This window comes from Streptopelia decaocto (genome assembly GCF_964273445.1).
Source record: "Streptopelia decaocto genome assembly, chromosome: 1".
Taxonomy (NCBI): Eukaryota; Metazoa; Chordata; class Aves; order Columbiformes; family Columbidae; genus Streptopelia; species Streptopelia decaocto.
The window spans coordinates 167,361,644-167,386,619 of NC_138663.1; the positions used below are offsets into that span (position 1 = coordinate 167,361,644).

Genomic DNA, 24,976 nt, shown 5'->3' on the forward strand with positions numbered 1-24,976 from the left:
CCACGATGGAGTCCTCAGTTATATAAATGCCCCTTGGGTGTAGTTTTTGCTGTGCTGCAGTATATGCTTAACTGGGACTTTTATTAATGCCTGAGACTTTTAGATGGATACTGGAATTTACACTCAATTCTTTATAAAGCAATTGGGTGCCAGGGAAAATCATCATTCCAATTGTCTGGAATAGGGCGTCAAATAAATAGCACTTTTCTTCCCATTTCCTTTGGAAAATATATCATTGACAATGCAAAATAATCTAAAACATTACTTTTAACAGAATGTTCTGTGCACTGAGCTTGAATTTTAGATATTCTCTATTTTTGTGGAATTCCCTGTCCAAACAGTGAATTTTATTCCAAGCCGTTTTCACTCAATGCCATTGTAAAAACTATTTCTGAAATAATCTTTAAGATATTGCCCTGTGAAAACATAATAATGAAACCTCTCTTTAAATGGGGTAAGAGAACATCAGGAAGAAAAAATTTGCGCAGTGTCTAATTTCAAAGGTGCTAAAGGTCTTTCCAATTGAGCTGGATGCGATGGGAGCTGCAGGCATTCAGTGCTTCAGAAAAAACATGCCCATGTTGTAAGACTGTGCATAATTACATTTGGATCTTCGTCAAAGAGCATCACTCAATAGTTCACTTACAAACCGTATGGCTGGATTTGTTGATAACAGATTTGTTATCAGCTACCAGGCTGATAGTACTGAACAAGGTAAAGCAGACAAACAATCTCTTTCCACCCAACTGCAGATCTCCATCTGCATAAGACTGTATCCGAGGCAGTAAGATATCCTGAGAAGGAAGATAAGCTCCACTCACACTCTGCAGAGCTTCTGGATCAGACTTTACTTACATCAACCAGATGAGACTGTACCTAAAAGGACTCGAGCCCACCTGCACCCATCCAAGTGGCTGCATCTGGGGATGAGGCCCATTTTACAACATAAATGCTATTTCAGATTGACTGAAAAGATCAAGTGGTGAAAGTGTTCCTTTTTTGGAGGCAGAAGTAGGTTATTTAATGTGAATTCTGATACAGTGAATAACAAGCCATTGACACAGCAACACTGTTTTGTCTGATGCTTTTTTCCTTCTCTCATCCACTGAAAAAATCCTTCCTGTTGTATATGTATATATAATCAGAGCTGCATAATTCAGTGCAGTCAGTGACTGCCTAGAAAAGCATAGATTCAATCAAAACACATTTTTAAAATTTTATTTGGTTTAAAAAAAAACCCCTACTTCTTCTAAATCATCTTTTCTTCTGAGTACTTGAACTTTTAATTCAATTATTTGCATTTTAAAGGAACTGAATAGGATATTAGCAGCATTATGTAAATAAGACAGAGTATACACTGATGCTGTCATTGGAATATCTCAATTTTAGAACCAGTATGAGAAAGTCTCCTAAACAAGTCAGTAGTCACTAAACGGTTTGCTAAAAATGAGTTCAACACATTTTTATTGTCTTAGTGAAATTCATAACAAGAAAGTGAAAAGTACTTGCCAAGGGTATTCCAAAATGAAGCTATTATAACCTCCTGTAGGGAGGGTTGAAAAGCAAAGTGGTAGAAACATACCAGTATCTTTTCTGTTTTCTATTATTGTAAAAAAATGGTTCCAAATAGTCTAGTTTAGATGTATTGTAGTTGACATCCACATCATGTTTTCTGCTTCTGCTTCTACTATTGAAAAGTTCAATCTTGGATACAGATAATATACCTCATTTAGTAACATTTGTGAAGTAGGAAGGTTGGCTGAATTTCTAGAGCTCCGTTTGGGAATTTGGCTTCAGGCTCATTCCTCCTATAGGTCTGGCCACAAGGACAAAGGAATAATATTTTATTTTTCCAGAGGAACAACAGAAATGTCAGAGGCAAGGAAAAAGTGAACAGAAACAAAGAAGAAATGTTATTTACATTCTTTTAACTGAAAATAATCAAAATAGAAAAATATAATACTATATACACAAGCATGGGGAAAGAGCTCTACCTAGCAGAAAGATCGTGTCTGAAAAGGCAAAGCATTCTCTTTTGGCTGTGCTCACAGAATAGATACAACACAGTCGAGTATCTTCAGCTATTTGGACTCTGCCCCAGTAATTCACTTTTTTAAGCACTCCACCTCAGCAAAAAGAAAGGTCCCCTCTCCGGTACCTCTGTGGACAACTGTGCCTGTGGATCTGGGTACCACAAGTGCAGCAGGTGACAGGAGTCCATGCTTTCTTTGGTACAGTGCTACTCAAAGCCAGACAACAGTTAAACTGCCAGTGACTCCCTACTGCTCTTGAGCCTGTTAACGAATGCTGCCTCAGCATTTTTCTTTCTCTGCTTGGTGATTTTTACTCTACCTAAATTCCAACCTGTTGGAGGCACAGACTCCTGTCATTTTCTATTTGGATCTCAGTCACAACACTACAATGTCCGTATGCTAACACAAATACTAAAAATTAGCATCTTTATATGGGAAGCATTATTTAATTGTCCGCTGTGAATGATGGGTGAGATTTCATAATTAAAAAGAATTGGGCAGTGACACACCCTCTCTCTTAAAAACAGATTTGTGGTGTTTAATCATCAGGCAAGACTTAGAAATTCAGAAATTGTGGATAATAAAGGAAATGACTAAGCCTGGATGACTTTTCCTGTCACCGTTGGGGTGAAAAGGATAAGTCCTGGCTGGTCTGGTTTGATTTTCTTTTTCCCAGCCAACCAGTCCATCTGCTCAGCCATGTTTTTCCCTTTGTCTACGATTGCAACTCTTGCTCTCCCCCTTTCTTGTAACCTCTGTCAGTGGTTACCTGTGCACTTGTGACTGATGTGGTTCCTGACCATTTACCTGCAGATCCCACCCAGCTATTCTGCTCCTTGCTCACCAGCCTTGGGAGCAGGTCCTCAGTGGATCCTTTGTCTCCACCATTTGGACTTTCAGCTGTTACCAGGCAAGGTAAGCAGTTATACTTAATCTGAATTAATGACAGTGGAAGGGAAGTTTAAGGCATGAAGAGAAGCTGATATGTCTGTGAGAATGGTAATTAATACCAGAGTTGGTGATCCCTTAGCAGGGTCACACCTCTCTCCCCTCTGATCTGACCAGGCTGCCCATTAATTCCAAATGCAATTCAAGGGCTTGACTTTGATCTAAAAAGGCCCCATAGATTTAGAAAAAGTAGGGTTTTTATTTAAAACAAAATAAAATTTAAAAAAATGTGTTTTGATTGAATCTATGCTTTTCTAGGCAGTCACTGACTGCACTGAATTATGCAGTTCTGATTATGTATATAGCTTGTAATTTAGGTATAGCAAAATTCACCAATCAGATAAAGAAAAATGATGAGGCAGCATTCATTAATGGGCTCAAGAGCAGTAAGAAGTCACCAGCAGTTTAACTGCTGTCCCGCTTTGGCATTTCACCAAAGAAAAAGCCTTTAAGGAAGGATTTGAAGGCGAATAAAAATGGAGACCCTTATGATCATGAGGGTCTTGCTCCCCAATAAAGGACAACATGAAAAGGAGCTAGAAGGCGCTTTGCTTGCAAGAGGCACAATGCAGACTGGCCTCATGGACCTATATATGGGATACATTTAAACCCTCGAGAAACTAGTAGTGAGATGGCATAGCATCTGTGACTTTGCAGAAGAGTTCAACTAGCTCATAACTCTTTCTAACTGCATTTCACAGAGAGGGGGAAATCAGTATCAATACACAAGAAGTGGTCAAAGCAGTGACATGGCCAAAGCAGGAAGATTGGAAAATTATCTTTATCATTTTCATTTGGACAGATCTCACAAGCTGAAGATACTAGAAGACCAAAGATGACTTCAGGTGAGGAGGTTAATGGGTGAATCCAATATCTGCGGGGAAGAAAAGGGAAATGTGTATCTTCATTTTATTATGCATGCAGGACTTTAAATTAACCAGAATAATAGGTTGTAGAAAAGACAAAGATAGTGCCCCAGTTATGGGGCTTACTGACTAGAAATGTAGAGGTTTTATCCCCAGCAACTAAAAAGGGAGGGGAAAAAACTTTAAAAGTTGAGAAAAGTTGAGAGTCATGACTCAGACATCAGCTCAAGAGCTAAGCCCACGACTACAGTTTGGACAGAAGGTCATTTTTGGGATGCAGCAACAGAGAGACAGGAGTGGGATTTGCATTCATGGACCAAAAGAGAAGAACAAAAGAGGGAGTTCTCAAATGCTTCCTTATACTTAGAAATCAAAGTTTGGTTGTGAAAAATAAGTATTTTTAAAGATAACTGCATGGCCTTGCTGATTCCTATTGCCTTGGAGGAGATTCTACCTCTCACAAAATTGAGTGTGACAGAAGTGGTTTTGTTTTGCATATTCCACACGGTTTGCTCCCAGTTAGGCTGTGGTGAAGTATGAGAAACCGTGCAGTAGTACCTGTTTTGTGGATGCCCATCTCAGGAGACTCAGCCAGCCCCACCAGCTCCAGGCAAACAGCAGCAGTACCAAGCCCACAGTTGAAACAAGTGTGATTCTGTTGATTCTTTGAGTGTTGACGAGATCAAGCTGCTCACACCTTTAGGCTTTCTCCTCATGTTTGATGGCATCCAATGTGACATATACTTGACAAAAACACTTAAAAAAGCAAAGCTATAGCATTACTAAATACTGACGTGAGTGGAACAGGACAATTAAAAAGGGTAAAACAACTGCATCTTCTCAAAGAGCTCATTATATTCAAAATGCTTGACTCTCTAGTTCATGACACAGTTTGTAGTGTGAAATTTAAAAACGCAAATCACCAACAGTTGGGCACCTTCCATTAACATGTCATCATACATAAACAAGAGTGGAAAGAAAGCTATGCACTGGGTTCAAACCAAGAGCCTGGAAAATAGAAGAGCTTCAGCTACCAAAAAGGAAATATTTTGTAAGTACATACTGCCCTCCTGTGTACAACTCAGTATTACCTTCAAGAGCTGCAACATATTTCAAAAATCCAGAGTAATGTGGGGCTGTGGTATCCCTGACAACGGAGGAACAGGAATAAAATCCCGGCATCAGGGAAGAGAGTGAAGAGACAGCTCAGGCCAGGACCGGTACAATTAGCAATGAGCAGAAGCGAATCATTGCCACTGGTCTCCAGCCATCTTTCATGAAAAAGATCATGCTGGTTCCCAAGCACTGAGAACCCAGGAGAGCTTATTAATTTGGGAAGTTCTGCAGCACTCCTTGTCACAGACAAATAGCAAAGTACCCCCTCAAAGCTGGCTCTGCACCCCCACCACAATTAGTCTGTGAGAAAAACTGTTCAAGTCAACAGAGATTGTCTACAAATGACATTGCTTTAACCAGCAGTAATTTCTTCCAGCTAAAGCTTTCCTATGAACAGGATGAGTTTGGTGCACTCCTGCTGAAATGCTTACCTGTGCAGAGGTAATTTCCTTGCTGGAATATTTTGTGATACCTTCTTCAACAGTTCTGGGTTTTTGGAAAAAAAAAAAAAAAGAATACTTTAACTGGATTAAAAGAACTAAGTTGTGAAAAATTATCTCTGTTAATATTAATCTGTGCAGAGATACTACTGCATTACTATACAATCACTTTGCAGTGTAATGAAGGTTTTACTCACCAATAAATCCTTCTCCTTTGTTTTTTATATGAGCTTGCCCTTTTAAGAAAAGCTGGTCCTCGAGCAAATCCAGAGCCACAGTGAGAGACCCACTTGGCACACTGTTTCCCATTGCAAGTCACATTTGCACTTGCAGAATCCGTACATTAAATTGCAATGAAAATTAAGACCATAATAACTATTATTTCTAAATCAATCTTATCTGTCTTCTCTGCAAACATTTTTTTTTTAATTTTCAGATAAACTTAGGTACTATTTTCAAAAATCTGGCATAATCTAAATGCTAAATAATAAACCTTCAAGAGTTAAGCAGATGTCAATATTTATACTGCACACCCAAAAAACAGCATTATTGCTGAAATAAATTCTTTATTTCTGAAACATTCCAAAACAGCAGTATACACAGTTGTAATCAAATATTAAGTCATATGCCATTATAAGAAAGCATTGATTAGTGCAATTGGATTTTGTAAAAGATCTATCAAAAAGATTTATTCGCATTAAAACTCATTTTCCATAAGCAACTGTTAATAAAACATTACAATTTTATTCTTTGTAATAAAGTACTGAAAACCAACTGTAGTTTTAGAGATCACTGTATTTTTTAAGTGCAATGTGACTTTTGCTGTCATTTTAAATACAAAACACGATGACAATAAATTAACAATTGAACAAACGGTGAAAGACCAACAAAACCATGCTGACCCAGCTGGATGGCAATTTCCTCTGACTGCTACTTTTTTTCTTGTGCTTCTGCAACATAAATATACTGCTTTGTATTGCCAATGGTATGATTTTTAAGGTATGTTCCTAGAGCTAAAAAAGTACATTACCCCAAAAATATTATTTATGGCACAGAAAAGTTAAATTATCTCTCTGTTGTTCAAGGTTCAGGCAAGTTAAAATGAACTCAGGTATACAAAATAAAATGTACTGGAAACACTAGAAAAAAAGTCAAGCACATACATAAGTCCCCCCAAACTCAAAATAAAATGCATCATGTCTTTACATTGAATAAATTATCCTAGAATTTCAGTATGGCAAAGCTGCCCAAAAGCATTATCTCCTAGTTCTTTCCAAGGAAATATTCTGGTACTTTGCCCATATATAATACTTTCTTCAGTTCTAAATACCAACACTGCCATTGTCAGCCTGATAACAATGCAGCTGTTCAGGTAACTGATTAAGTGCAATATTTAGTATTTGATAAGATGTTCATTTTTTAAAAAAATGACACTGCATTATGGATAGTTACATATTAAAATCCTGGGGGAAATAATACTGTATGACCCTCCTTTCCCAAATCATTGTTACCCAGCCAGCTGGGTAATGAAATCCTCATTATTTATTTTTCACTGTTGATGGGCATCCTTCATCAATAGCAGCCATCTCTCCAGTTCCCATCCCGCATCGTGCTGAGTGATGAAAGTGGCTTTGGAGGCTGGAGAAAACTATTAAAAGAATGACAAAAAAAGACATAGGAAGTCATATTACATGTGAAAGATGAAGGTAACAAACTTCTTTTATTAGGCTGGTGCAAAAGTAACTGTGGTTTTGGACCATGAATCATTATAACTACGCTCAAACACACCTTTATTAATCAAAATAGGAACCATTACATTACAGGATAGAAAGTGGAGGACTAGAAGGTAGGGGACTGCATGAAGCCCCAAGCATGGAGTTGGAGAGGGCTGAGGGTTTTGTGAATCCATTCAACAGGAAGTAAAAAGTAGTTCTGCCTCAGTTGTAAGGCTAAGAAAGGATGGACTGTATTGTTTATATTTACACTGCTTTTGGATGCAGGAATCTCTGACGGCAAGGAGAAAAGCAGTTAATATTTAGCCAAGTTACTTACCTTGGCTTTTATCAATTTTGTTTTACAAATAACCTAAAGCACTCCCTTGTGTTTGATCCTATGCAGTAAATATTGAAGTTCCCTATCCCTAATGCAGGCCCTATATAAAATGTCTATCTAAAATACCAATCACTTGGTTACCTAATTACCTAACATGCTGGCCATAGGGATGAAGATAGTTTCACTCAGAATGTACACTTCTCCCTGAATATCTGATTGACTTAGAAACAAACAAACAAAAAACCACCAGAGACCTTTTCTACTTTTAATCCAGTTATAGAATCATAGAAATATTTAGGATGGAAAAGGACCTTCAAGATCATCAAGTCCAACCATTAACCTAACACTGCCAAGTCCACCACTAAACCATGTCTCTAAGCACCACATTTACATGTATTTTAAACACCTCCAGGGACAGTGACTCAACCACTTCCCTGGGCAGCCTGTTCCAATGCCTTGCTACCCTTTCAGTGGATAAACTTTTCCCCTCATCTGGAGCAATTTCAGGCCATTTCCTCTCATGCTATTGCTTGTTACTTGGGGGAAGTCACCAACACCCTGCATGCTACAACCCCCTCTCAGGTAGTTGTAGACAGTGATAAGGTCTCCCCTCAGCCTCTTTTTCTCCAGGCTAAACAGCCCCAGCTCCCTCCGCCACTCCTCATAAGACTTGTGCTCCAGGCCCCTCACCAGCTTCACTGCCCTTCTCTGAACTTGCTCCAGCACCTCAATGTCTTTCCTCTAGTGACAGGCTCAAAACTGAACACAGGATTTGAGGTGCAGCCTCACTAGTGCCGAGTACACAGGGACAATCACTTCCCTGGACCTGCTGGTCACACTATTTCTTATACAGGCGAGGATGCTGTTGGCCTTCTTGGCCACCTGGGCACACTGCTGGCTCATGTTCAGCCAGCTGCTGACCAACACCCCCAGGTCCTTTTCCACCAGGCAGCTTTCCAGCCACTCTTCCCTGAGCCTGTAGCACTGCCTGGGGTTGTGTGACCCAAGTGTGGGACCTGGCACTTGGCCTTGTCGAACCTCATACAACTGGCCTCAGTTCATAGATTCAGCTGGTCCAGGTGTCTCCATAGAGCGCTCCTACCCTCAAGCAGATCAACACCCCACCTTGAGTCCTGCATCCAGCTCTGGAGCTCTCAATACAAAAAAAGACATGGACCTGTTGGAGCGTGTCCACAGGAGGCCACAAAAATCAGAGGGCTGGAATACCTCTGCTCTGAGGACAGGCCAAGACAGTTTGGGTTTTGTAGCCTAGAGAGGAGAAGGCCCCAGGGAGACTTTCTTTTGCATGTAGCCTTTCAGTACTTAAAGGCCAAAGATAAGATGGGACAGATGGGGACAAGATAAGAAAGATGGGGACAGATTTTTTAACAGGGTCTGTAGTAACAGGACAAAAGGTAATGGTTTCAAACAAAAAGAGGGAATATTCAGACTAGATATAAGGAAGACTTTTTTTACAATGCGAGTGATGAAACACTGTCACAGGTTGCCCAGAGAGGTGGTAGATGCCCCATCCCTGAAGACATTCAAGGCCAGGCTGGACAGGGCTCTGAGCAACCTCATCTAGTTGAAGATGTTCCTGGTAATTGCAGAAGGGTTGGACTAGATGGCCTTTGAAGGTCCCTTCCAACACAAACTATTGTATGAACACTCCTGCCCAACTTGGTGTCATCTGCAAACTTACTGAGGGTACACTCGATCCCCTCATCCAGATCAATGATAAATATATGACTAAAACCGCTTTAAATTTCAGTATACCAGCAGAAGCTAGACTCTTAAACTGATAATCAGAAATACCATCCCTTAGAAATGACCACAGCGACAAAATTCAACAGTGAGAAAATCTGCCACTGATGGCTGAATTCTTTCCAAGAAAACTGCATACAAACTGGAACCACCCTTATTGTCCACATGCATAAATAAAATGAAACAAGGGTCTTTAAGAGCTGTAGGCTGAGCTCCAACCTGCCTGTGCTTTTAGAGTCCTATAAACTTGTCATTCCCACAGTGAAAAGACCATCTGTCTTAAAGGATCATGCATCTGGCTGTATGGCAACATATGATACTGCTAAGGTACATTTAAAGGTGAGAAGATCTGAGCCCAGAGTTTCTGCACTATAAACAGCTTTGTTACCACCTTGAAACAGTTTCTAATAAAAATAATGTTGAGAGTACAGTGTCTCACCCTCTCAACAACACCTCTTAATTTTGTTTTTCTTTAATATTGTCTGTTGTATGAAAAGTTACAAAATAGCAAAGAACTGGACTTCACAGCCCGGAATGTCTTTCTGACATATTGCTATGAAAGATTTAATAGCTCTGCAAAAGAACATGAAGTTGAGGAAAGGAAAAACAAAACAAAACAAAACAAGAAAAAAAGAAAGCAAGCCCTCTGCTATAAAGAACTCTAACACAGAGAGTTCCAGCAGGGAGCAAAGGAGGCTATCATAGAAATCTCATGGCACAGTCCTCATCAAAGAAGAAACCTGTCAGCTCTTTATCAAAGTTTCACTGCAGTTGGTCAAAATCTGTTGTCAGTCACATCAGTGTAATTCCCAAGTAACTCAACCAAAGAGAGAATGTGAGTGATTGAACTTATTCTGGATCTAGCCAGTATCTAGTGAAAAGCATAAAAACGGTGAGAGCTAAACAGTGACAGTTCACCCAACAGAAAACCAGGTGGTCACATAGAGAGGGTCCTCACAAAAGGAGGAATGCATGCAATGGGAAGAAATAGTTGGAAGAGTTTCTTAAAGGGCAACTTTCGTCAACTGATGTCAACTCTTCCAACTATTTTTCTTTGAGAAACTTTATCATTTGGAGACAAAATTCTCTTGGAAAAATTCATTTGCTTAACAGTATAGCTCATTGCAACTATGTGATACTTCAGGATTTTCTGTTTGTCTATTGTCTAACAGCTGGAACTGAATAGATGCTAGTTCAAGCCAAGACCATACTATCCAGAATATTTCCTTCCTCACAATGCTGTAATGTCACAAATTGCATTTTTACAGTCGACTGCCTTTTACAACAAAAGGGATGCAACTCTTTTTATTCTCTAAAATTTGCTTATCCTGTGACCTTGAAATTGCAGCTGGCACGAGTTTGGAAGAAGGCAAGTCACGTACGTCAATGATACAATATTTCTATTTGTTTTGATTTCCTATTGATGGATGGCAATCTATTCTTGTTTACATGTAATCACGTTCTATCAATTATCACAGCTTACTAGGAACTACCAGCAGGCATTGTCCGTATCACCGTTTCTGGAGAGAAACCTTCACCCATTCAGTGATGCAGCACTGGAAGCTAGAAACTCTTCTCTTTTATATCCCAGCTTCATACTCAGAAGAAGAACAAAGAAAACAAACCCACAATCTAAGCCAAAGCCATCCACTTAGGGAAGGAGGCCAGTTTAACTCTTACCTTCGAACTGGCTGTGCAATTTTACTTCTGGGTATGCCACTCCCATTGACGGCCAGCGATGGTCTTGGAAGAGCACTGCGTCCTACAGTCCCTTGACTGGCAGTCTTGTTTGGCATTGGGATCCCAGTGTTAGAATATAACTGTAAGTTGTTGGACACGGGGATACTGCTGCTACTGCTACTACTACTACTACTACTACCTTGTACGGTTGGGCTTACGTAGGCAGTAGCTTTGAGAGGCTGTCTGACAGACACTGGAAAATGTCCCACACTGTGAACTCTGTGTTGAAGCTGTCCTGGTGATGGAACTGCAAAGAGCGGTAGAAAAGGAAGTGACAAGGTCAGTATGTGACAGATGAAGGCAAGCAGTAATGCTCATTTCTAGAGAGATCTGAATAGGGATAAACACATCATTATGAAATTTATTTGCTAATTATGACCTGCTGGAAAAACCCTTGGATCCAATACTGTATCCAATAACACTGCACTGAACAAAAATACCCTGTTCCATTCTCATCCTGAACAAAACTCCCACCCCATACTCACCCTTCTTTCTCCCCTCAAAGAGGTCTCCTTAGCCATGATGAGCAAACTAATTCCACCTGTGCAATTAGAGCTTTAAAGAAGATAAATTGCTGAAGGTATAAATCAATTACTATTAGATCATTCAGTTTTTTGTAAGGTTGCTTGTAATAAAAGCGTTTAAAGAACATTTCATTAAAGCATTCTAAAAAAAAATCACAGCAGTCTAGGCTTTATGTATAAATCAAAAAAAGGCTATAAAAAAATCTCCTGAAAATAACAGCATATTCCAAGGCTGATGTTATGTAAACTATCATTTAAAATCAATGCTATGAGTTCTAGAAGCTTTATATATAGATTTTTCTACACAATCCTGCCCCCTGGTGTACATCAGACACACATGTTTCAAAGTCCACATATCAAAAGCAAACTGTCAAAAGCCTGAGGCACATGAACTAACAAAGCACACACAGGCTAATCCTTTTTTCAAGTCTTTCAAAAAAAGACATCTTAAACTCATTTAAAGACACAGGCGAAAATACAGACGTGTGGCTCAATTAAACAATACTGGCAATACAGTGCTATGGAACACTTGGCATAATACAGCTCCTTAAATACTCCAGCAGAGTCACTTGTTGGAAAAGTTTTTAAAAAACATATTTCTGAAAAATCACATTTTATACACACACATATATATACATATATAAATACAGAATATATAATTTTCAAATATTAAATAAAATTAAATTCTCAACACATTTCCATGCAAAATCAAGTGGGAACCTTAACAACTGCTTCCATTCTCCTTTTCAAAAAGGACCAAAATAAAACAAAATAAATCCAGAGATCAAGTATATTTTCCAGAAAATATGCAATTTAATAGTTTTGAAGACATTTGTAAATTCTGCTCAAATTTGAAAGAAAACACCCACAGGAAAAGGTTTTGTCAACTTCTCCATCTAAAACCTGACAGGACATGGGAGGCTTAAGTTCAGTCCTTTCTTTTGCCTGTGTCAAATGAAATCCACTTTTTCCACTTCCTCTCAGAGTACCTCAGCCACTGTGCTAGAAAAGATGGGTTCAGATCCCGATCCATCTTGTTCACATTCTACATTAATAATTCAACATTCACTAGATCAATACTCACTCCATCCCCTCATGAAGAAGTCACCTATATTAAACTAATTACAGAGTCATTTTAATTGCCCCATTCAACAAATATATTATACTTGAGGATATAACCATCTGTTTACCGCATTTGCTCAGAAGAAAGTGGCTGAAATTCAGTAAGAGAGAGAGGTCATGTATTTTAAGATAGTATTTATACAGTGTACTGTAAAACCAGGACTGTATAAATTACCAGAAAGAGCAGTTTTTGATTCTAGTATGAAAACTAGAAATGTAAGCTTATGAGAGTTAATTGCATTATTGGTGCTTCTACAATATTACTACTAGTACTAATTATTATTAGAACTTTAAAGTTGATAGAAAATGAATGGGCACAGAAAAAAAGAAAGGAGGTGATGAACCTCTCAATACTGCATAACAAGATTAGCAGAATTTTCTTTCCAAAACAGAAAACTTTGAAAATCCTGAGCTATATTAAAATCTGGTGCAAAAGGAAGACATCCTGCCTTTAATTTTTCATAAAGTAGAGGACGAGTGACTGGGACAGCTGTTTTACCACTCTATTGATTCACTGTACTCAGCCAAAGAACACAGGTACTTACTACACGACTGCATCCTTGAAATCCCATTACTTGCTCCATGCAAATTGGAGTCAAAGCTCTGGCTGTTCCTCACAGTGACTGGAGAACTAGCAAAGCCAGCGTTGCTGTTAATGGTGGGGGTACTTGGCATCCGAGCAAGGTTAGGCATGCTTCTTCGAAGTTTATCTGAAGCAAAAGAAGACCACATCCACAGTCATATCACAATTTCCAACAAACATAAGCACCCTCGGAATAATTTCTGCAGAAAACCAAATTAAAAACAAATTACTTCAACACAAAGAAAGGCCTTGCTCTGCAGGAAGAATATGAATACATTATTGGCAGCCTACTAATCAAACCCTTCTGACTACAGTAATAGCACGATCATTCAGACATAATTTTAAAGACACCAACTGGCAGTACATTTTTGGAATCACAACAATTTAAACACTACAGTGTCATAATAAGGATGAGTTTCACATGAATGTGTAAAGTAGGTCAGCTGAATCATGCCCTAAATGTGCCTGTTTCTTTGCAGTAAATACAAAGCAAGGCTGCAGTGACAAAGTCAGACACAGGTATCTACACTGTGTATGTCTAAAGACAGGTGAGATTAATCTATCCTAAGTGACTAAAGTCTTGCTTTCAGGTGCCAATAAGATGCTCAAAATTTCCATTCAGTACCTAACCTTATTAGCATGTTAATTTTCTGCAGGTGGCCACATGCAAAACCTGCTGTTCAGTTGCTTGGAGCCCTGGGTTGACATCAGGATTTTCAAATCTGGTGGTTCTTTCTCTTACCCTGCTTGTGGTGCCTGATTTTGGTGGGCATTTTCAGAACAGGGCTGTAGAGCCTTTCACAAAAAGAAAGCTGCAGATGCCCCAAATGTTTTGAGGCAGGTTCAACAGCTAAGGCACGTGTCTAATTGCTCAGAAGACGTTTGCAACCCCACTCATGCTAGTCAATTTGGAGAGAGAAGACTAAACCAAATCTGACATCTTAAGAAGACTTCCCAGCCACAACAACATTAGGTAACCTAAGGTGAAGCTCTTTGGTCTCTTCTGCCACAGGGCCAAAGAGAGACAACTCAATTCTGTATAATGAGAAGAGACTGGTGGGGGCAGAAAGGCACACACTGAATGACCTGCTCTGAATTGTCTCCTGTGAGGTGACAGACTTCAGTAAAGCACCACTTTGGGGGAACAACGGGTCAGTTGTTAAATTGTCACTGACAATACCACTAACGCCTCTTGGCCAAGTTCAGGAGCACAAGTGCTGTTTGTGCTCTGCTGAGGTGACTACCATTTCTCCTGGTACTGTGGAGGCCACCAGCTCCTGCCCCTGCCATAGATTCCAGCACCTGACAGACATCTGCCTCCAGTTCCTACACTGCAACAGAAAATGTGTATGCTGAACTGCTCCTTCCAACAGCAAGCAGGGTCATTTCAAGACTGGGTTTATGCACAGGAGCGACACATTGAACACGGCTTGCATTTGCTGTTTTGGGTCAAGCACTTAAGTCACACAGGCCAAGTTCAGTCCAAAGAAACAACGAATTGACTTAAGAGTCTCTGTTTATCAGTCTACATAGATATATAACCTGTTTAGCACCATCATGATCGCCTCTAATCCTTAAAGCTGCTAACAAGTGACAAGTAATAAGAAGTGACAGTACAGTTCTATCTATACAATGTATTAGTAGTCAGTAACAGTAACTTCAATATATGTGATGCCTGTGTAACTCCAGTGAACCCAGTCACAGCAAAGCTACAATTCTAGCTGTTTTTTATTACTAGTCCTCATTATAAGGACTGGTACAGCATCCTGCAAATAGTCAAAAACAGTCTTGTATTTCACAAGTCCAGCATTTCTAATATACTCATGTCCCAATTACTACTGCGTACCTGCCCTTGACCCTGTATCATGCACACTTGCCCTGCAATAAGACATTCTTCCCTTCTATCCCAACAAAGGCTGACTTTTAGTTACCACAGATCGTCTGACACAGAAAACCACTGCTGTTTAGGGAACAGTTTAAACATTCCCATGTTTTGGAGCCTAGCCTACCCTTTAAAATCCTATGTCCTGAAATCCCAGGGGAACATTACAGCACTTGGCAAAGAAGGTTTGAGCAGCAGGGTGGTGGTAGGGAAGGTGGCACTGCATAAAATAGCTTTTTGTCTAATATTACCCATATATCACGCTATATAAACAGAATTTCTTGGACTCTAGATGCTCCTCCACTCAGGGCCTGCATCAGCCACCACGGGCATGATCCACTACTCGAATTGTCCAATGGATGCAGCTACAATAGCAGGAAAAGTAGCAAAAGTGCAAAAGTAGCTTGGATCTACTGCGTGTCATGGGTAGCCACATCTTTTCCCTCCTGTTCATTAGTGCCTTTTCATCCCAGCAGTATGTTCAGCTGCTGATTCAGTCCTTTGGCAGCAGATTCCTGCTGCATCAGCAAATTCTCATCCATCGAGCATCTATGCTAGTTCTTCGATGGGTCCTTGTGTCTGCTAAGATAAATGGTCCTGAAAAGCAATGAAATAGCAGGTCAGTTTTGTGTTTGGGGAAAACACAGAAATGCTCATCTTGATTTTGCAGCTTTCATCTCCTTGGATGATGCATTCTCTTTTATCTCTTTCTTGAAGTTTGTTCTGTCACCGTTCCTCTCCTAAGAACAGTGAAAGGAGTCTTACAGACACTTTGTAAATGAAACGCTGGCTCTTGTGAGCTTGATACATGGAAGCAGAAGGTGGGAGTTATGTGATTTTAATATCATTTCAGGCTACTGAGGTGTGACTAGACAAGAACTTGCTGGAAATATGAGACAAAAACAAAAATAGTTTTCCAAGCCACTAGTAGCACACCTTCCCTTTCTAGAGCTCTTTGCCCCTCTAAGACTGATGAGAAATTTAACAGAGAGGATAAATAGAGCTGAGACGTAGTCTCAGGTGAGACGTAATTTGTCCAAAGAGTCTTGTTTATGATGAATGCTGAAATTTGCTACAGTTTCTTCTCTGTCTTCTGCACTAATCTGGTTCAATGGCAAACCTAAAAAAATCATCGGTTGTTTACAGTTTATTCTCTAACGAAGATGTGAATTAACACCAGGAAATCCAAAGGACCTGCACCTTCTACAGCACCCAAAGTTATTATGAACCACTACTGAGTCTCAAATATAATATAGGTTGAAACAAATATGATGTTCAAGTAGGATGCAGCCATATAAAGCATCATAGATGTATCTTCAGCTTTCCCAGCCTTCTTTGAGATGCAATAGCATGACCTACAGACATTGTATTTTTGAGATATTTCTAAGTGTGAGAACAAAATGCAAGGACAGGTCATGCAATGGAGTTAACAATCAGTTCCTGGTTATTATCACCTTCTCAGTATAGTTCACGCATATACACATGGGCTTGTCACTTCATGAGTGTTCTTTACGTGGCACGTGTTGCCCTTGTTTCACCTATCTGCAGCAAAATGATCCACAGAAAATTGCCTGTTGCATTTTTACACTTTTACTCCCATGTGGCATCCATGCTGAATTGCATGTTGAGTAGAGCACAGGAAAAACTGGAAATCATGAAACACAGGGTCCTCTGCCCTCAATTGAAAATGTGCATGAAAGGACCACCCCACATCACAGACCATATTCACTACAGGTGAGAAATGGGTTGAAAAGCAGGCAAAAATGTCCATTTATTCTGTGAAACATTCCAAAATTTACAATAAAGACAGCAGTTTGTCTCTTACACACCTGCTTCAGTTCTGATTTTTTTTTCAGCAAGTTCTTCTCCTGATGCAGTTTCTTCTCTGGAGTCAGCATGGGATCAGCGGCCCAGCTTCATTCTGGCAGGACTCCAGAACAGCAGCATCTGATCCCAGCATTACTGATGGCTGTCCCAGTTCCAACATTTTTTTTTTTTTTACCTTCCCTGACCTAATACTATCACCAGCTGAAGATTAATGTCCAGGCAACATGCAAACAGACCTTGTCCTCGTAGCAAAGCATCCCCAGAAGAGAAGTGCTCTTGGTGGGCTGCCAGACTGGGAGTTCTGTAGCAGTTCTTGATAAATATCATCTCCCTCTGTCAAAACGCCTCACCCAGTAAGGCTCTCCTTGCAAGGAGGCTTAGTTTGTCTCTGTGGCGAAGGGTCTTAAAACACTTGTGTTCATTCATTGTTATCCTCTGCAAGTATTGTCAACATTTTATTTGAACAAAAGGACTCACAAGCCTGACCAAAAGTGTACTATCATTAAGGAATGTGATACAATGAATCATAATTATTAGCATCTCAGAGAAATCTGTATCGCCATTTTACGTTAGCAATTTCCTACACATACTTAAATCCTTCACACAAACCCTGCAAATTCAGCTGTCTTACCTGTACTATATGCACAAGTAAGCTGGGGAAAAAAACACAAGGAAAAAAGATCTATGCTTTTCTATTTTCAATATTATGTTCTAAATCATATAGATATTCAGAGTTTGTTCTGAAATCCTTAACAAACTTGTAGACTCAATTACAACTTTAAGGGCTTCATTTATCTCCCTCTTCTTTGAAGACCTGAGCTCAGTATCTGCATTACATCTCTTATGGTTGTAACATTAGTGACATCCCAAATACACCAGGGTCTAGTTAAAGGTCTGCGGAATTGTCAGTTGATAAAACAGAGACATTAGTGTGTAAAAACACAAATACAGATTAACAGCAAAAAGCAAGTCTTTCATTTTAAGCTAGAGACACCATTCTTCATGATTGTGAATACCTATGTTTTGCTAACACTGAACATTTCCATTTTATTCAGAATTACTACTTCTTATGCTTCACAGGCACGTCTCCCTCCACAGACAGTTACAGCAAATTAAAGATTTTTCCATTATCCTTCCATGACTTCTCACCACTGACCACTATTCTCAATATCACTTCAAAGGTGAAAAAGTAAGATTTTTTCTGCTTTTCTTTAATGAAGTCTGCTACAATTTCCTCCAGTGAATTATCTCTTCCTTAGTGAGCAAGAGAAGATATGAGCTGCAAATCACTCTAAATCAGTAAGACCTTTTCCCATTTCTCCAAACACACAAGTCAATGTTAGTCTATACTGGCCTGATATCTAGACATCAACCTACTGCCCCTGAAACAGAGCTTTTCTATACCTGCATGAAGTTTGCTTAAAAAAACACTGGAATAAACCAACAAAAAAACTCCACATTTGCTGCTTTCCAAATGAGGCAAAGGTGTTGAAACAGCCCAAGATGTTAATATTATTTTGCCTGAGCAAAGTTATTCCCTAGAAGTGTATGCATTTAAGTAACTCATAACTAGTGACTTCTGGAAAATAAAAGCAAAATTTTTAAAGTGAATGGTATCTGTGGCCTGCTTATGAAGGTATCAGCCAAGCTAAAAATTTAAAAATCAACATGAAAAAGTAATGGAAAATATACATTAAAATTAACCAGGTTGCATGCACTGCTACTCAGTGAAGGACGTACTTTTCATCCGCCCCTTCGTTCTGCATTATAATAAACTTCTTTAGCTGGAATAATTTGTCCAAAGTTTCCAATTTTCAGGTATTATGAAAATGGACCCTTTAAAATTCACATGAAAGAAGGAGTGCCAGGATAAAAGTTTATGAGTAAGCTTATCCCAAGATCCAGAAAGCAGGCTAGAACACAAGAAGTTGAACCCCATTTTCAGTATCTTGTCTATCCTAGATTTTGACTACTCTATATGATTTCACAGCACTACATAGTTCTATTACTTCTGGTTTCTGAAAACCACAAGTAATAAAGGGCATAAATGTTTATTATTCTTAATCTTAATAGAACTAGCAACATTTTAAGTTGTTAACCATGAACTTCTTCAAATTAGAGGAAGGAGAGAAAGGTATAAACTCAAATCTTTCTATTGCCAGCACATTAAAAGCTTTGTTAAATTATAAAACACACACTAACTAGATGGATTCACTTCAGCTAACTGCAACAGACACTCAAAAGCTATTCACATGCAGCCTCTCTCAGATTTTCTTTAAACGAACTACTTCCAACCCACTAATCAATTACAAAATCCCAGAAAACCAGAATGCCTTAAAAAGTTCACAGATGGAATCGTTACAGACAATCCAGCTGATTAGGGAGAGGGTGTAATTAAATAAGTACAAAAAAAACCCCAACAGATTTCATGCAAAGCTTTTTGATTAGTGTATTCTTGCCAGAACTGGAAATAACACTTATTAGAAAGCAAAGTTAACAGACACACACCACAGGTGATGACTGCAAAAATGTTCTTAAAGAGGTAACAACAGGTATGCCTATTCCCTATGCTACAAGTGGCCTCAAATAAACCTTAAACACAACTTATTTACCTTTGCATACATCTGCCAATTTATGGCACCGTTTACCAGGAGCCTTTCTGTACAGCAAGTTGCTGGGGACTGGCACTAAATTGGACTGGTACTATTCACTCAGACAGAGGTGGGTTAAGGCAACAGAAAGAACGTGGGTCTGCGAGTGGGGGCCAGACAGTGTGGTATTTTAAAACAGATGCATGGTATTTTACTTTAAAATAGATGTACAGCAATTTAGAATAGGGTAAACAAAAAAAATGTTGAAATTACAGCAGGGGCAGCACTTTGCTACAATACATTGGCAAGAACAATGTGTGAGTTTGAAATTATGGCCTCAAATACAGCTGGAAAACATCCGTAAAAGTGTTCTCACCCCAAGCACAGCGGGAAGTTTACTAGGGTGCCAGAAACCCCAGACCACATCTCTGCTACCTAAAAAGCAACCTTGTGGATGGAAAACAAGCAAACCATTGGCTGTAGTGAGAGACAAGACACCCAGTGCACAATTCAGCGCTTCCGTATAGGTACCCCGCACCACTTGAGACCCTGGGTTGTCTAATGCATCTGAATAGCACTGACACATGGTGATGGTGAAGTCAAGCAGAGTGCATTACGGTACCTCATAAAGCACTAAGTGCTTATACATGGCAGCTGAATTGGGCCCTTCATATATATTAGTATGTGGGCATCTACATCTCAGCGTATAAATGTCGGCGTTCCTCATCAGGAGACATGTATCATACTTTTTAAATAATTATTGAAGTTTTCTAAGTTTATCCCACCTTTAGTGTATCTGTTACAGTACAGGTAGTTAAGTTACTTATTCAAGTACCACAACTAGCATGTCATACCAAACCTCACTAAAAGCAGGAAGGACAACTCTTTGTCTGTGGAGAGCTCTGTGAAAGATCAGACGAACCAGTGACCTGACTGCTGACTGCACAGACAAGAACACAAGTCATCTCTTGGGGGCAAGAGAGAAGAAGAGAGATTTGGGAAGAGTGTTGGAATGGGTATGAGCAGCACAGCACGTGGCATGTGCAATTTTGATTAATAATGGATGATGCTTTCCCATACAGTGAAAGCAATAACTGAACAGTTTAGCCCCTCCATCTATCACCCCCGTCTTTCTCATTTGCCTTGGTAAACTTTAACAGTGTGGAAATACAGGGTCCATCATATTGAGCTTCAGACAAAGTCATATTTTGCAGTCTAACTCCATTTTAATGTGCAGGAGTTCTTGAAAGACAACGACATTGATGCCAAGCTGATAAGAAGTACTGATGAGATGTTGTAATAATACTACTCTCCCTATACTCAATACAGCGAAAACTTGACTCCTTGTCTGCCAACAGAGCACCGCCAAAGTGAAGCGTTTCTCACTATCAGTATTTGCCACCTATGTGGATCAGCGCTGCATGAGTCAGAAGCTGATGGCACAGAAGCTGAAGAGATAATTCCCATCTAAAGACAGTGGTATCAGCTATTATAGGCCTGTCTGCCATTCCAGCAAAAAGGAAACTGAGGTCATGTGTGTCCATCTTCTGAATGACACCAAAAAATTATCCAACACCAAAAAAAACTACCCAACGCTTTGAAGTTCATGAGCAAAAAAGGCAACCAGGTGATAAAATTGGTGGCCTTTTACGTTCATGCATTTTCTCGTTAATAAATGGAGAGTTTAGAATTTTTAGTGCCCTGTAAGTACTTTCTGAGGTTTCCATGAGGGAATCCAATGCTTAAGGTTCCACTGACATGGAACATTAAAAAAAATCATTCAAAAAGCATTTAGGGACCATATAAGAAGATCACTGCACCATATCCTGTCCTTATTCCTTAATTAAAAAGTCCCATAACTTTCCCTTCTTTCTCCCCAACAGATTTTCTGCAAGATTTTCAGTGCTGTCACATTCGTGTACCTCACCAGCAAGAAAAATAACACTGAAATTAATATGCTACATATGTTGTACCAACATATGCTCACGTCTCTCTGCCCTCTGTCAACCTCAGCCTTCTTTATATACTGTCACTTGTCAATTATACTTCCACGCCATGTCTTACTTTGAATGCAAGTGCTTTTGGCACCAACCTGTCATGTCTTATTTGTCAGGAAAGCAACATGCATACCTGTAGCACTCTATAAATAGCAACTGCTTTGAAAAACACATTTATTTTCTTGCCCAAAGGTGAGCTGTAACCTGCAATGTTACAAACAAGACCCTGACTGAAAACTGACTGTTTTGAATTACCTTGGGGAAAAGACTGAAGGAACAGGAAAGTAAGATGCAGCAGGAAGAAGAAAATTGTGATCATAATAAGGAATGAAAGGGAAGTAACAGCAACAACAGAGGGAAACTTAAGTCTTGAGTAAGCACTGAGAGACAAACATTCCAGAGACTCTGGAACACATTTCAAATGCAGTGCAAAAAGCATCAAAGGCTCAGGGTAGTTTGGGAGTGACATGATCTCCTGCTATGTCAGCAGTCTGCCCTACCAGACCTGGAACAGGAGCAGAGTGTTGACTCTTGCCACAAACGCTCATTGTGGATTCACGGCATAGCTGCATTAATAGCAAAGTCAGGAATAAGAGAGGGAATGAAAATCTGAAAACTCTATTTTGTATTTCACTGTATCCACGATGGACATGCATAATCCAACCTCGAAAACTCGATTAGGTCTTTAACCATTAGCCTGCTAAGAGATGCTCTTCTTTCCTTTTTCTTCTTTCGTCACTTGCGGTCATACTTGCAGCACTTTAAAACAGACTAAAGCAACAACTTTCACAACCAGGTCACAGATTACATTTTGTAGCAAATTACTTAACAATAACATTCCTCAATCATTTGCACAGGCTTAAATTGCTTGTCACAATTCACGGACTGATCTAGCTGTCATACACTAAAAGCACTTCACCCAGGTGACACAACTTGACCTTTAAAATGGCACCGGCACTTCACAGAGAGGAAACACCACTTCTCAGAAAAAGCGTGCAACCCACCTCCATTAATCCTATTTGGTTGCTGCTCTGGAGTTTGGGCTTGAGGAGAGTAGTAGGGCTGCTGATAAGTGTTATTTGAAGGGAAGTGCGGGGAGGTCGGGCTCCTCCTGCAGTCCCGGATACTGGAGAAAGTCTGTGAGTGGGGGATCCCCCTCTGGAAGGGGGAGCAGCGAGTCAGTCGCGGCTGCGGGGGTGGGAGGTGGTCAAACTCTTCCTCATCCTCCAAACTGTAGCGATCGTACTCCTGGTCGCCACCACACGTCCCTTTCTTTCCCGCATGCAGAGAGATGCTTGAACTGTGCCTTGACACAGATGCTGAAGTCGAAGCATAATCTTGCCTCAGGCCTGTAAATTCCAAGAAAAGGATGATTCGGCTTCTGCTAAGTGATTGATTCTTAACATGCACTTCAATCTTGAAAACTAAGCAAGTAGACAAAATTTTACATCAAGAACTGGATTTACAATGTCACCAGGCTGAATATCTTCATCTGATCTAACTTTTGGTGTCTATCTTTCAGGCATCTGAGCCTGAATTATTTCCCTTGAGATCCCTTTTTAATAAAAAAATAAAGAACACAGGCCTCTCTAAAATGCAGTACCTGTGAGATTTCTTAAATGTCTCTCTTAACATAAGATGAATTGCCTTCAGGAGGCACCTATTTCTCTGCCAATAGAAAGACTACATGAGCATTAACTATTTAAATTTTAAACAGTCTTAGAGGAATTAACACTCACTGTATTAGTTTTCCAAATTACTGCTATTCTACTTTTATATATCCATGCAATGAAAACACTGATAACATTTCCTAAATTTAGAATCCATGTAAATATTGTGGCTGTCCAGCCTCCCTGAACCAGAATTAGGTCCTACTAGCAGCCAGTCTCATGGACAAGGCTCAGTGGTAACATGGCCGTGTTTTAGACACATACGCATCCTGCCAGTCCCTTCTTGGAACACTGGGATTTGAAAATCATTCCACTATTAGCACTGCCTCAGAAGAGCATGTTTGCTTTGGGTCAAGTGAGAGGGAAACATCCACATTCCTTGTACATCCCTCCTTTTCCCACCTGCATAGTAGTCAGGGAAAAGGGGGATATACATCACATTTCCAGGAGCTGAGTAATTCTGCCAATAGCTGCGGATAACAACTTTTCTAGATTTACAAAAAGCACTCGGCTTCAACAGATGTTTTTGCTGGAAACTTCTTATTATAATATGCTACCCCCACCCCTTAAGTGGGAGTTTCCATTCTTGCCCACGAAGACAGCGTGTCTGCATGCACGTATAATACTACCACTGTCCACAGGATTAAGTGGGCAACAACCATCATATGTTCAAACATTCTGTACCAGCTGCTACTACAAGGATGAGATACAATCATTATAACTGACATAAATTAGAAGGAAAACCGTGTTTTTCCTTCCAGTTTACCAATGACCTTATTCCTTAAAGACACAAGTACCTGAAGTCTTTTTTTAAACCTCACTCTGAAGGAGACAAGCGCAGCTGTCATTTAAGTAATGCAATCCTTTGTATTTCTGATAGTATTTTTTTAAAAATTATTATAAATTTCACATAATGTCAGAAATTTTCCTGGCTGCAACTACACACATTTGCCAACTGAGAATTCAGCTCTCTAGGAAAGTCTCACACTTGCTAATTTCTCTGCTGAACATGACAAGTGGTACCAGACGCTCAGCAAGTTCAACTGCTGACAAGTGATTGTGCCGACTTGCTCGGTCTGGTTCCTGCAGACAGATCACAGCTCTACTACTTTTTTTTTCACATTTGATTTTTATTTTATTTAATCACTTATTACTTGGCATTTTCTTTCAGTCACCATCTTTGAATATCTCATTTCTCATCTTATAATTTTCTCCTTGATGTCTCACTTGGCACTAATAGTAAGATACTACACTTACTGTCCGAATGACTTCTAAGTCAAACACTATTTATTTATCAATACAGACATTTTCCAAAAATTACTATCACACGATACCATAATCTATGTCAAACATGCTTACAGGCTCAGATTTGTGCATAATCACTAGTATCAAAACAAAATGTTAAATTTGAATGTTCCCAACTGAGGACTTAAAGGGAAATTAATTTCAAAATTCATCCAACAACTAAGAAAATTAAAGCAGAGACAAAAAAAATCCATGAGAGCTTCTTATTTTTACCTTTCTCATTAAATGTAAGCAGAAGAAAAATGCTTTAGCATCTTCTCTTTGCAGAAATAAAATAATTTTAATTAATATGTAAGACATTATAAATCTTCTAAATCTAAATGTACTCTAGAGCTACCAGTTGGGAATGAGAAATATATAAGCATCAAGTTTTGAAACATCCAGTACCATTAACCTGAATCCAACAACCTGTATACCTTCTCCTTGTAGGTGAAGAGTTTTTCCACCTGCCACTTAAGAGCTGACACGATTTAAGAAAGATCCATTTGACTGAGACCAGACTGCAGCAGTTTTGAC

General features: G+C 39.5%; 1 protein-coding gene and 1 long non-coding RNA gene across 3 annotated transcripts in view; one reads left to right on the forward strand and one right to left on the reverse strand.

The window, feature by feature from the left end:
- The first annotated feature begins 2,844 nt into the window (after positions 1–2,844).
- Positions 2,845–24,969, forward strand: LOC309444451. The gene is made up of 3 exons (XR_014185028.1): positions 2,845–2,948; positions 3,784–3,826; positions 24,890–24,969. It is a non-coding gene; the product is annotated as an uncharacterized lncRNA (long non-coding RNA).
- SLAIN1 (SLAIN motif family member 1) overlaps positions 6,976–24,976 on the reverse strand; it is a gene marked incomplete at both ends in the record, with an annotated part of 51,153 nt that continues 33,152 nt past the window's right edge. Inside the window, 4 exons of one of the 2 annotated variants that reach the window (XM_082062258.1) lie at positions 6,976–7,051; positions 10,900–11,206; positions 13,151–13,315; positions 22,490–22,834. In XM_082062258.1, the coding sequence (XP_081918384.1) occupies positions 6,976–7,051; positions 10,900–11,206; positions 13,151–13,315; positions 22,490–22,834 (893 nt within the window). The remainder of the gene's footprint in view (positions 7,052–10,899; positions 11,207–13,150; positions 13,316–22,489; positions 22,835–24,976) is intronic. The other variant, XM_082062259.1, reaches the window with a different exon arrangement.